The sequence below is a fragment of the Pseudophryne corroboree genome, chromosome 9 (genome assembly GCF_028390025.1).
Source record: "Pseudophryne corroboree isolate aPseCor3 chromosome 9, aPseCor3.hap2, whole genome shotgun sequence".
Taxonomy (NCBI): domain Eukaryota; kingdom Metazoa; phylum Chordata; class Amphibia; order Anura; family Myobatrachidae; genus Pseudophryne; species Pseudophryne corroboree.
Genome location: NC_086452.1, coordinates 355,014,241 through 355,027,760, shown reverse-complemented (window position 1 = coordinate 355,027,760; position 13,520 = coordinate 355,014,241). Strand labels below are relative to the sequence as shown.

The window sequence follows — 13,520 nt, the reverse complement described above, 5'->3', positions numbered from 1 at the left end:
ATAGGACATAATATGTTAACGTAATTGTAATTGCAATTTCACATACAATAATGGGCACAAGCAATATTATCAATGTTATAATCTGCTATAATGATCCAGTAGTGAAGTCATCACTTGTATTTTAATCTATATAATAAATAGACAGCGGTATGCCCCGTCTCATACATGCATGCTACCCCCACCCCATCCGACGGTTTCCACCACGGTGAGAGGACAGACCACCGGGAGACGTGGACCATTGTAACGGTAACAAATAGGGGTAGGAAAAAGCGGGCAGAGGTCACTGCCGGATAATTTTTATTAGTGAATATTATAATACATTTAAAACAGTTTGTAAAGAGTATGCACAAAAGACCACAATGCCGACTGACAGCTGCTCAGCCAATTCTCCATGTCATGCTACCCACAAGATGCTCACTCATCTAGTAGAATGAATTTTGCTACTGCAATCTAAGCATGACAAATCACAACCGTGATCCATCTAGCATTCTTTGGTTTTCAATGAAGACCATTACCTTTTGTAGGCATCATGGAAGAAGAAAATATACAAATTTATGACGCTTGGATTTCTTATCACATGGGTCTTCAAAACCATAACAAGATGCTTTGACTGTAGACATCTCTCTTCCTCCATAGACAAAGTATGACCAAATGCTAGATTTACATGGTCTTGATTGAACTGGTACTTGGAAACCACTTTAAGTTAAAACGGTAGTTTTATTTGAATAACTGACTGATCCTAAAGATGGATCAAGTACAGTATGGAGGTCTGCAAGATAGAGATTACAACTCCGACACTCTGCTGGCCGTAGAAGTAATCAAGAGAATAAAAACTTTCCTGAATCAAGTGGTCCAAAAATTACTGTCATAATTTGCAAAAAACAAACTGCAAAGAAGTAGCTGAACATTTTGCTCTCTCACACCTTCTGACATAACACTTTCATACCCCATGATATTCTTCACTGAAACAGGTTTTCCAGCTTTCAGCATAGTTCATGGTTTCTGGGTATCTTTGAGGAAGGCATCACAATGGGCCTACTGGCATTCTGATAATGTCCATCTACTAAGAACATATTGGCCAGTCTTTTTGAGAATACATGGAAGCATCACTGATGGAAACCGGAAAATTAAATGAAAACTGTGCTGAAAATTCCATTGTAGTCCTGTGGAGCCCTGGTCCTTAAGGAGAGGCACTACACATTGTGGTCAAATGGGATGCAATCCTATCTGGCTGACGCCATCTCTCCATAAAGATATCTGGTTAGAAGGACCACCTCTGGGATGCAGGACATGCTAGCTGTGGCAATCATCCTCTCAGTTTCCCACCCCTAGTATAGAAAATAGGATTTTGGTACTTACCAGATAAATCCTTTTCTTTGAATCCACAGGGGGCACTGGAGTACTCTTTTGATATGGACGGGACGTTAGCAGGGATAGGCACATTTACATATTTAAATTAGTATCCCTCCACCCCCTCCATACTCCCAAGGTACCTCATTGTTTTTTACTAAGCCGAACAGGAGCGATAGAGAGGATGAACAATGGAGAATTATATATAACATTATAACATAACGGACAACTAGAAGTTGACACGACAAGAGATAACAATCACCTTAACATTTGAACAAGTCGGTGAGAATGTGTTACCATAAGATCTACTGAACTTACCACAAACCAGGTGGGTGGGCGTCCAGTGCCCCCTGTGGATTCAAAGAAAAGGATTTATCTGGTAAGTACCAAAATCCTATTTTCTTTTTCATCCACTAGGGGTCACTGGAGTACTCTTGGGACATACCAAAGTTTCCCCCTTGGGCGGGAGAGCTGGTTGGCACCTGTAACACTAGACGGCCAAAGCTAGATGCTGATACCGCAAAGTATCAAACTTGTAAAATTGCAAAAACGTGTGCACTGATGACCATGTACCTGCACGGAAAAGTTGCGTCGTAGAAGCTCCACGACCTGCTGCCCATGACGTTCCCACAGAACGCGTGGAATGTGCTGAAACGGATGTAGGCGGTTGTAGACTAGCATGAAAGTATGCTTGACGAATGGTCAGCTTAATCCATCTAGCCAAGGCCTGTTTGGAAGCTGGCCAACCTATCTTGACTGCATCATAGAGAACACACAATGCATCCGTTTTACTTGATGTAACGATGTTTTACTTGATGTTCGGGCTACATAAACGCAGAGTGCGCTTACCACATCCAAAGTAGCTGGAGTTCCTGAACCTTCTGAAAAAATAGGAACTACAACTGGTTGATTGATGTGAAAGGAAGATTCTACCTTTGGTAGAAAAGCGGGATTCGTCCGAAGTTCCGCTCTGTTATCATGAAATACCAGATACGGTGGCTTGCATGACAAGGCACCCAATTCTGAAACACACCTTGCCGAAGCTAAGGTGAGGATAAACACTGTTTTCTAAGTTAGAAACTTAACATCCACTTGTTGTAAGGGTTCAAAAATGGAAGACTGCAAAAAATTGAAAACTAGATTCAAGTCCCATGGCGCTGTAGGTGGTATGAATGGAGGTTGAACACCTTGCAGAAAAGTGTGAACTGTTGGCATAAAGGGCCAAACGCCTTTGAAAGAAAATCGACAAGGCAGAGACCTGCACCTTTAGTGTAGCTAAACGTAGTCCTCCATCTAACCCCACCTGTAAAAATAGTAAAAGACGGGATAACCTGAAAGAAGATGTCGGAAACTTCTGAGCTTCACACCAACCTATATAAGCTCGCCGAAATTCTGTGATAATGAGCTGCTGTAACTGGCTTTTAAGCATGTAACATGGTTGGTATAATGCCCTCTCGTCTTAAGAGTGCGGTTTCAACAGCCACCCTGTCAAATGCAGCCGCGCTAAACCGGGGTAAAAGGAACAGACCTTGTTGTAGTGGGTCTGGACATAACGGAAGCGGCCATGGATCGTCTGCGAGTAGACCTCGGAGATCCAAGAACCACACTCTCTGAGGTCAATGAGGCACCACTAGCATGACAGTCGTGGACTCTCTTTTGATCCGCTTTAGCAACCAAAGAAGCAGCGGAAATGGTGGAAACAGATACACAAGGCTGTACGGCCACGCTATTGTGAGAGCATCCACTGCCTTTGCCTTTGGATCTCTTGTTCTGGACACATACTGGGGAGTTTGAGGATTTTGGCGAGATGCCATTAGATCCACCTGTGGGTAACCCCTTCGCTGGGCCAACATCTGGAACACCTCTGGATGTAAAGCCCATTCTCCTGGATAAAAATCCTGATGGCTGAGATAATCTGCTTCCCAGTTGTCCACTCCTGGAATGAACACTGCCGACAATATCACTTGGTGGTGCTCGGACCAATTCAGGATTCAAGCAACTTCTCGCATGGCCATGCGACTTCGAGTCCCTCCTTGTTTGTTAATGTAGGCGACTGCCATCGCGTTGTCTGACTGAACCTGAACAGTCTGAGACTGGAGTATTTGAACTGCCTGACACAGAGCGTTGTAGATTGCCCTGAATTCGAGGACATTTATTGACAGTAATCTTTCTCGGTCTGACCAGAGACCCTGAAAATGACGATGTAGGACCACTGCTCCCCAACCTCTGAGACTTGCGTCCGTCATCAGAATTATCCAATTCCAGATTCCGAACCATTTCCCACGGTGAGATGCTGTACTTGGAGCCACCAGAGTAGTGTTACTCTGGCCCTTCGGAGACAAACGCACCATCTGATGAATTTGGAGATGAGAGCCGGACCATCGTGCTAGAAGGTTTTAGTTACCAGCCATGACCGCTGGCATTGCAGTCACTGTAACACAAATATCTAGTTATCTGTAAAGGACGTTTTGTTGCAAAAGTTGTCCCACAGACGATCTTAACTCCACAAATTTTTTTTTTTTTTTTTAAGGAGAGAATTTCTAAGTTTTCTAACTTTTGTTCAGTCTCCAACCGTTCAGGTAAGCATATTGCAGTCAACTGTAAAAAAGATGGCTATGGGGGCGCGTGGCCTGGACGCTGCATAGTGGGCCCAAAAGTAATAACTTCCACTGTTCCCCCGGCCCCTACTGCCGTCCTGAGGTCTGCCCACGGCTGTGGGCAGCTTGCTGGGCAATACCCCTGAACAGCCTGCGGATGCCCGCCTCAACCACACAGCAACGCAGAACCGCTCCAGACCCCCTGGCACCAGCAGACGGCGGGGAAACTCCTTTATATTCCCTGGAGAGTAAGGTACACTCAGCAGCTCCCTGTGTGTGTCACTGGCAGTGGCCATTTTAAAAGCTTCACTATCCAGCTCCCTTAATTCCCACTGTACCAGTGTATGCACACAGAAGCCTGGGGCAGTCTGTTTTCCTCCAGCACCCCTACCTGGGTTATTGCTACACCTGCCCTCTGACTCAGCTGTTCTGTGCCATCATACACGTTGCTGCCTCCCACTGGATTATCAGTGCAGTCTGAGACCTCCATTTAGTCCTCCTCTGCTGTATCACATTCTCCTGCCTGGGAGCGCCATCTTCGTTCGTTTTTGCTCAGCTCTGATTTTTAGTTGTTCTTTACTTCTGGGACTATCGCACGTCATGCCTAGGTCCAGAAAGTCTACACCCCTTGCAGATCTTACTACTTTTATTTCTAAAATGAAGCCTAGTTCTTCTAAACCAGCACCTCATTTCCAATCCGCCCCTATCTCCGAATCTGAGGAAGAATCACCTGTGCTAGACTCCTCCATGAAAGACTGTATTTCCTCCATTCTAAATGAGATGAAGTCGCTGAAACAGGCTTTCCACTCGGAGATCCACAAAGCTATCTCTGGTCTCAAGGAAGAGATTTCCGATCTAGGTGCACGCACTAATGACGTCGAACAGAAAATCGATGAAGTGGTCAATTTTCAACAAGAGATTGAACGCTCTGTCTATGTTATGCAGGAAGACATCTATCTCCTCCAGGACCAGCAGGATGATACAGATAATCGTGCGAGACGTAATTATTTACTTTTAAAAAATATCCCTGAATCGGTGGAACCTGCCCAATTGGAAGACTTCCTAGTCCACTTTTTCCAGCATCTTCTACCGGACACTCCGCCTGATCATTTCCTCCTAGATAGAGCCCATCGCTCATTGAGACAGAAACCTCCACCGACATCTCCTCCGGGAGATGTGGTTTTAAGGTGCCACTATTTCAACACCAAAAACAAAAAGTTCTGGCCACTTCCCGCAACAAAGACTCTTGCCTATTTGAAACGTATAAGTTATTGGTGTTCCAGGACTTATCTCCTATCACTCTCAAAAGACGTTTTTACCTGAAGGAATATACCCAAATCCTCAGGGAGAACCTAATCCATTATAGATTATACCTTCACCCTGATAATACAAATTGATGGGAAGAGGCTGCTGACGAGATCCAAGGAAGAGGCCCACCAGCTTCTTTAGAAACTCAACCTATCTCCCCCGGCGCAAGACGCATCTTCACCCCCACAAGCTGCATTGGGACTTCAACGCCTCTCAGGCTCACCCCTTCCGCAGAGAGGGCCCAGACGCCTTTGGTCGACAGTCCCGGCTAAAACCTCGTCCAGACGTAACCCTCCATGAGCTTCTCTTCACGGATGGTTTGCTGGGTTATTGTACTTTGCTGTTCAATATGGTTATTTATGTCTTAGAAGTTTCCTATTTACCTTTGCTGAGCTTCTATGGTTAAGCTTACCCTTATAATACTAACATAGCACTGATTTTGTTTTATGTTGTCAAAAGTTAACAGGTTCCCCCAGGGTCACCCCGTTCGTTCTCCTTTCTGTGCATTGGTGTTCGACGCCACGCCCTCCGTTAATCCATTATGGCCGGTTTTGAGCATGAGGGGGATTTCTTGTCCTTAATTGCCCCATATGGGTGCTCAAACGTGTGGACCCGTACTGTCAGTACATTGGGTCTTTGGCCTGGTTTTCTGTTTTTTTAATTGCATTGTTATTTCTTTTCCTTTTCTCCTCTTTCTCTCTTTCTTTCTCCCACTACCTATTACTTTTCTCCTCCTTGCTACTTCTTTCTTCCTTTGTTTTTGAGGGCGCCCACCATGTGATTTTAGAGGTAATTTAGATATGCTCTTGTATATACTATTATGTCGGTTAACATAATAACCTATAATGTGAAGGGACTAAACAGCCCCCAAAAGAGGACTAAATTATTCCTTTTCCTGAAACAAGCTAGGGGGGATCTGGTATTCCTACAGGAGACACATTTTAGAGGCACTTCACACCCTGAATTACGTTCTAGACGTTATCCAGTGGTTATACATGCATGTGACCACAATAATAAAAAACGTGGTGTCGCTATCATGGTACCAGCCCATTTGCACTTGGATACAATTATTAGAGACAAAAGGGGTAGATTCCTTATCATCGTGGGCAAACTTAATGTTCCTATTACTTTGATCAACGTATACGCCCCTAATGTTAACCAGGCCTCTTTTTTCACCTGTTTGGATTCTAAGATTGCCCAGTGTAGGAAGGGTGATATTTTGATGGCAGGGGATTTTAATACCATTTCTTCACCACAGATTAGATCGCTCCCATTCCCTACCTCCTTCTCACACTAGCAATCGTAATTCTACAGCTCTGTTGTCTTTACTCAAAAATCACCTGTTGTTTGACTCCTGGAGAGTTCTCGATCCCTTAGCCAAAGATTATACATTTTTCTCCCCAGTACATAACCTTTACACAAGAATTTATATGATTATGATTGGGAGGGATTTATACTCTAGAATTCAAAAGATGCTTATACACCCAATAACATGGTCTGACCATGCCCCTGTGTCTTTAATTCTTTCCGGTATATCCTGCACTTCTCCTCCCCCATCCCGGTCTCTTAATGATGCTCTTCTCCAACATGATGTTTTACCTCAAATCACACAGGTACTAACTGATTATTTTAGCTTAAATCAGACCCCTGGTAAGTCTGATATGACCTTGTGGGAGGCGCACAAAGCGGTTCTCAGGGGTCATTTTATTCAGATTGCTGCTAGACTTACTAAACAGTGCTCCCAAAAGATCTTAGAATTCACCGAACAACTCCATCATCTAGAAGAAACTCATAGGTCGTCCCTGAGCCCAACTGACCTAGCTCAGTTGCTTAAAGTTAGGGAAGAACTCAATATGTTACTGTCTCACAAGACAGAACAATGCCTTAGATGCCTTATTCAAATATATTATGAAAAAGGGTATAAGGCGGATAAAATCCTCGCCAGGAAACGGAGAGCTCGGATTTCCTCCAAAAATATCTTATCGATTCAGACCAAACAAGGGGTACAGACTCATGATCCTGATCACATTCATAAAGAATTCGAGGAATTTTATGAATCATTATATAATGCTGATGTTCACTCCTCATCCTCTCCGAAATTCTCTGACGGGATTGAGTCCTTTTTGAACAAATGCAATTTACCGAAATTAAGCCAGTCGGTGGTATCTCAGTTGGGCTCGGAGATATCTATCGAGGAATTAGAGAATGCCCTTAAGATTCATAAATCTGGCAAGGCCCCCGGGCCAGACGGTATGTCCATTACGTATTTTAAGAAATTCAAGGGTATCTTATTACCTCACCTATGCAGACTCTTTAATGGATCTCTTAAGGGCGAACCTTTGTCTCCCCGCACACTAGACGCTCGAATTGTCCTGATCCATGAAGATGGGAAAGATCCCAACTCGTGTTCCAGTTATCACCCGATTTCCTTATTAAACAATGATATTAAACTCTTCGCCAAAATCTTAGCTCTTCGGTTAAATTTGGTTCTCCCACAATTGATACATGCTGACCAGGTGGGCTTCATTTCAGGTCGACAAGCTAGAGACAATACCTGGAGAACTATTAATCTGGTTCATACGATTAATAAATCTAAATTACCTTCTATCCTTCTCTCGCTCGATGCAGAGAAGGCTTTTGATAACATTTTATGGCCTTTTAGGTTTGCTATTCTGCGTAGGATCGGCCTGGGAGGAAGCCTACTCCAGGGCATCCAAGCTCTTTACTTTGCTATGACAATCGTGCCTCTGGCGTGTATGGTAAGGACTAACCCTGATATAAAAGGTATGGAGACGTGGAGTTTAAATTATCATTGTTTGCGGATGATATTTTGCTAACCTCTCGGATGATGTTTTGCTAACCTCTTCTCTCCACAAACTCTATCATCATATTCTTTTTATTCGGGTTACCGTATTAACTATGCTAAATCAGAAGCTCTCCCTCTACATCTTAGTGAGGATACCAGATCTCTCCTGGCCGCTAATTTAAATTTCTCCTGGCGCTCCAAGAAAATAAAATACCTGGGCGTCTTTATTACGAACTCTTATGGGTCCCTGTACTCCGAGAATTTTCCGACTCTTTTTAATCATATTGAGTCCGATCTATGAGCATGGGACAAGATAATAATAGTATGGTTTTGACGTATAGTCTCAGTAAAAATGAACATCTTGCCCAGGTTTTTATATTTGATTCAAACGATTCCGGTACGTATTTCCGCTGAGGCTTTGTGCCGAATGCAGAAACTTTTATTGAAATTTATATGGTCTAATAAACCCCCCCAGGATTAAGACCTCAACTTTAATAAGAAGCCCAGTCGCTGGGGGTAGGGACCTGCCGGATATACGAAAATATTATCATGCAACTCACTTAAGCCAGGCACTCACTTGGTTTTCTCTAAAGTCAGCTGACATCCTCCCACATGAAAGTAAATGGGAACAAGACTTGGGCCCTCCACCTTAGGAGGACTCATGGGAAATCATAAGACAAAATGTTGCTCAGTCCTCTATTTCTTCTCTAATTAAAGAGAATTCTTATAAAGTCTATACCAGATGGTATCTAGTACCAGCGAAAACTGAATAGGATTTTCCCTAGGTCTTCCCCATTATGTTGGAGAGAGTATGGTCAAATTGGAGATCTTAAACACATTTGGTGGTCCTGCCCCAAACTTCGTCCTGAGATCAAATTGAAACCCTTATTGGGTCCATCCTTTCCTCCCAGGTGGCCTTGGGTCCCTGGACGGCTTTGCTAGGCCTCCCTTTGTCTGATTTAAGTAGTATTGCTAATAAGCTTGTTCTCCAAATTCTCCACGCTGCCAGATGTGTGATAGCTAAATGTTGGAAAAAGTCCATTTCTCCACCTATAAGCATGGTATTGTCTAAAATATCGTACATATCTACGATAGAGAAAATTACTGCCTCCTTATGTGATAGGTCAGATAAATATGTAAGAATTTGGGAACCATGGTTCTCTTACTCTAAAACCTCTATCTCACGGGTATGATTATATCACTTTGAAATTGTACTACTTATGCTTATAAATGGTTGTATTGCTATTTTTTATGTTTATATACGATGAATGTCTCTCTCATCCGCACTCTATGGGGTATATTCAATTGAAGACGGATCCATTCCGACATTCATTTGTAGGAATGGATCCGACCTGGGCTATTCAATGGACATCTCAATTCGACTTTTAAAAAAGTCGAATTGAGATGCGGGAGGGGAGACGGGGGGGAGAGAGCCGCGGCAGGCAGACAGGGGAGAGCAGCGGCTATATAGCCACTGCTGTAGCGCTGTTCTCCCCCGTCTGCCCGTGGCTCTCCCCCCTTCCCCCCAGTCCTTCCTCTCTCACAGCCGCCACTCCCCGTCCCCCTGTCATAGCCGCTGTTCCCCGCCGAGGTCTCGCTTGCTGAAGCCGGGTGGATGCTGCTGTGAGCGGCGGCTGTGACATCCTCCAGCGCTGCTTACCCCGTCCCCGCCTCGGCTCTCCCTGTTCCCGGCGCTGCTCTCCCCATCTCACTCGACTTTTTTAGAGTCAAACTGAGATGGTCGATAAGGGGGCCAAAACCCGTTTTCGAAACAAGCACGTGGATCGGCAGCTATTCCGCTAATCCACGTGCTTTTCAACAAGTCGAATTCATCGGCTTGTCGAAAAATTTGGGGTTATATTGAATAGGTCGAATCACGATTCGACCTTAAAAAGTCGAAAACTGCCTTTTTTTTCGACAGACGGCAGCTTTCGACTTCAATTGAATATACCCCTATGAGTTCATTTCTGGAACTTTTTATGGTGGTCTCCCTCCCCCCCTCTTTTCTCTCTCTTCGTCTTTCTCTTCTTCTTCTTCTTACTTTTCACTGTCCTATTTTCTTTTTTATACGGGTTTACTTGTCAGTATATCTTACCGTCCTTGTTAAATTCGGTTTATAGAAAATTTATGTCGGAATATGTGCAGTTGATGTACCTCTTTTTTTATATCCCATGTGATACCCAGAGCGTTATTTTGAAATGTTCTGTAACGTCAAATTCTTTTTGTCTGTATTGATTTATGCAACATTTTTCCAATAAAAATAATTCTTTAAAAAAAAAAAAAAAAAGAGATGGCTATGGAGTTACACATCCCAGCATGCTCGGTCACAGTTTTGCTATTAGAGCATGCTAAAACTGTGGCAGGGCACGCTGGAATGTATAGATCTACAACAGCTGCTGGACCGTATGTAGAATACTTGTAAGGGTTTATTTACTAAAGTGCAGGTTTATAGAATAGGAGATGTTGCCCATACCAACCAATTTCAAGAAAGTGAATGTGTACAGAAAAATTCTTACTGGTGTTGCAAGTTGAAGGATGTGATCCACTTATTCCATGACCATTCTTAGTGGGCGGGGTTCTAGAAAGGAACACAGGGTTTCAGTAAGTTGCATGAAATATATATGAAACATTGTATAGATGAAATGCAAAAATGGTGCTGTAAGTCAATAGCAGACTTACATGGTAAAGGGCCCAAAAGCAAAATTATAAATGGGTCACCCAAATTGTGCCTCCCACCCTAAAATCAGCAGTGATCACATGCATTATAATAGCAACAACTGTAAAGAATTAGTGTGACACCACACAATATGACTTCCACACAACAGTGGCCTCCAAAGACTTATGGTAACATAAACCCCAATACATTATGCCACCATTGCCACGCAGGATATCACACCACAGAATAGTGCAGCTTACCAGCACATTATCTGCATGGAATGTATACATTCTCCCTGTACTTGCGTTGGATTCTTCCAATTGCTTCATTTTCCTTTAATGGACCAAAAACATACTGGAAGATATTTGGGTCATAGCCAATTTGACCCTAGTGAATTGATGGGCAGCAGGTGGCCCTTCAAGCCTTCACCTGTGGCCCCCAGCGCTATTGTAATTTTTGTTATAGCTTCTAACGCATTTAAAATGCCTGTTGATATGTTTTTACAGGTGTAGTATAATATCCCGGCATTCGGGATGCCTGCGGTCACATGACCAATCCCAGAATCCTGACTCATTTGGAGGGTAAGTGCACTAACCCCACCCCTCACCCTAATCCTTCTCTGGTGCCGGCTAGGGCTAAATCTAGGGGGGTGGCGGCTAGAACTAAATTTCGGTAGGTGGTAGCTATGCCTAACTCCCCACCCCTTATGTATAAATCCTAACCGCCGGGATGCCAAACGCATTCCAGTTTGGTATATAGAAGGCCCTTCCATTGATTAAATAGGATATTTTAACCTATTACTACCCTAGTGTTTGTTTACCCGCGGTAGGGAATTACACTGAAAGCTCATCTAGGGCAGGAACGTTCTCTGACTGTAAATCACTGTGTAATATGTTGGTTACATATAACCAAAGAATGCACCGGTTTGGATACCGCTAATCATCTGAATAAAATTAGACTATATTGAAAAAAGAAAACACACATGAACCAGGACAGATCTACAAGAGACATTAATTCACAGCCTTTCCATATGTGTGACAGCAGGATAGGCTCGCCCCATGCTACAAAGGGTGTCCCAATTGCTCCGACCAGATAGTAGTTTGTTAAATCTGCTTCATGGGTGATCGTCCTAAGATGATATACAAGCCACATTGTTTGTTACAATGGGGGTCATTCCGAGTTGATCGTAGCTGTGCTAGCACAGGGCTAGTCCGTCCCGCATGTCAGTGCCGCCCCCCCCCCCCCCCGCAGAAGTACAAAGGCATCGCACAGCGGCGATGCCTTTGTACTTCAAGAGTAGCTCCCGCCCAGCGCAGCTTTAGCGTGCTGGCCGGGACCTACTCGTCTCTCCCCGGGCCGCAGCGGCTGCGTGTGACGTCACGCAGCCGCCGCGGACCGCCCCCCCAACGGTCCGGCCACGCCTGCGTTGGCCGGACCGCTCCCCCTAAATGGCAGCTTAACGCCGCCGTTCAGCCCCCTCCTGCCCAGCGACCACCTCTGTCTCAGAGGCGATCGCCAGGCACCGACGGCTGTCATGCGCCGGCGCACTGCGGCACCAGCGCAGTCCCGACCCGAACGCTGCGACAAACTGCAGCGAGCGATCGGGTCGGAATGACCCCCAATGATCAGATTGATAGAATGATCTCTGCTTAGTCTTTATGAAGTATCCCAGCAATTCCCATTGAGAAAGTTTCCTGGGAAACAGAATGCGTCAGTAAACAAACAAATGGGGGAATTGCTATACCGGCAATCTTAATAAAGACTAAACAGATTATTTTATCCATCTAGTTTTTGTAACAAGCTCTGCTACCTGTGCATCATCTTAGAGCAGGCATGTCCAAACTGCGGCCCTCCAGCTGTTGTGAAACTACATATCCCAGCATGCCCTGACACAGTTTTACTGTCAGAGAATGCTAAAGCTGTGTCAGGGCATGCTGGGATGTGTAGTTTCTCAACAGCTGGAGGGCCGCAGTTTGGACATGACTGTCTTAGAGTATATCATGAGGCAGACTTAACCAACGGATATCTGAACAGAGCAATTGGGACCCCCTCCGGTCTGCGACACAAGCTCATCCTGCAGGCGCGCAGATGAAAAAGGTTGTACAACTAAGCCAGTGTCTATGTGTCTATATATCCAATGTGTATGTGAGTAGTGTATCGAATTAACAAGGACACGTTCACTATCGCAGTACACCATTTGCCACAGACTATCTTACAACCAGATTAATTTCCAGCCTAGTTCAGTAAATACGTCTTTCTTGTAAGACTCAGTCTGTATAAAATGTTATATCTGCAATCTCAGTATATAAATAGCCACATTAATATGTGCATTTATATATGTATGTGCAGTGATAATCCATTTTCTTTATTATAACTAGTATTAGAACGTTTATATATACAATATTTTTGTGCAACACTACTTTACATCTTTCTTTGACACTTATCCAGTGGTTAGATCTATACATACTTCCCTTATCATTGACGGCTTAATTCATATTTGCAAGCAACGCAAAAAAAAGTAAGCAACTGGGCAAAACCATGTTGCATTGCAGGTGGGGCAGACGTAACATGTGCAGTGACAGTTAGATTTGGGTGGGGTATGGGTTTGTTCATACTGAAATTTAAATTGCAGTGTAAAAATAAAGCTAACATGTGTGGGCTACATGCAGAAGCAGACAGTATTTACCATGCACAGGAAAAATCTAAATGTATTTGCTCCCTTTGCATGGCAGCATGCTATGTTCCAGGCATAAAGTTACTTGCTTTATGTTTGTTTTTTTATATTGATATTGACAAAAGGATG

At 43.9% G+C, this 13,520-nt stretch overlaps 1 protein-coding gene across 5 annotated transcripts in view; it reads right to left on the bottom strand.

Annotated features, from left to right (window-relative positions):
• Positions 1-13,520, bottom strand: part of SFMBT1 (Scm like with four mbt domains 1) — a 355,522-nt gene that overhangs the window by 33,208 nt on the left and 308,794 nt on the right. For all 5 annotated transcript variants that reach the window (XM_063940693.1, XM_063940695.1, XM_063940694.1 and 2 more), the window contains exon 14: positions 10,578-10,639. In XM_063940693.1, coding sequence (XP_063796763.1) covers positions 10,578-10,639 — 62 coding nt within the window. The remainder of the gene's footprint in view (positions 1-10,577; positions 10,640-13,520) is intronic.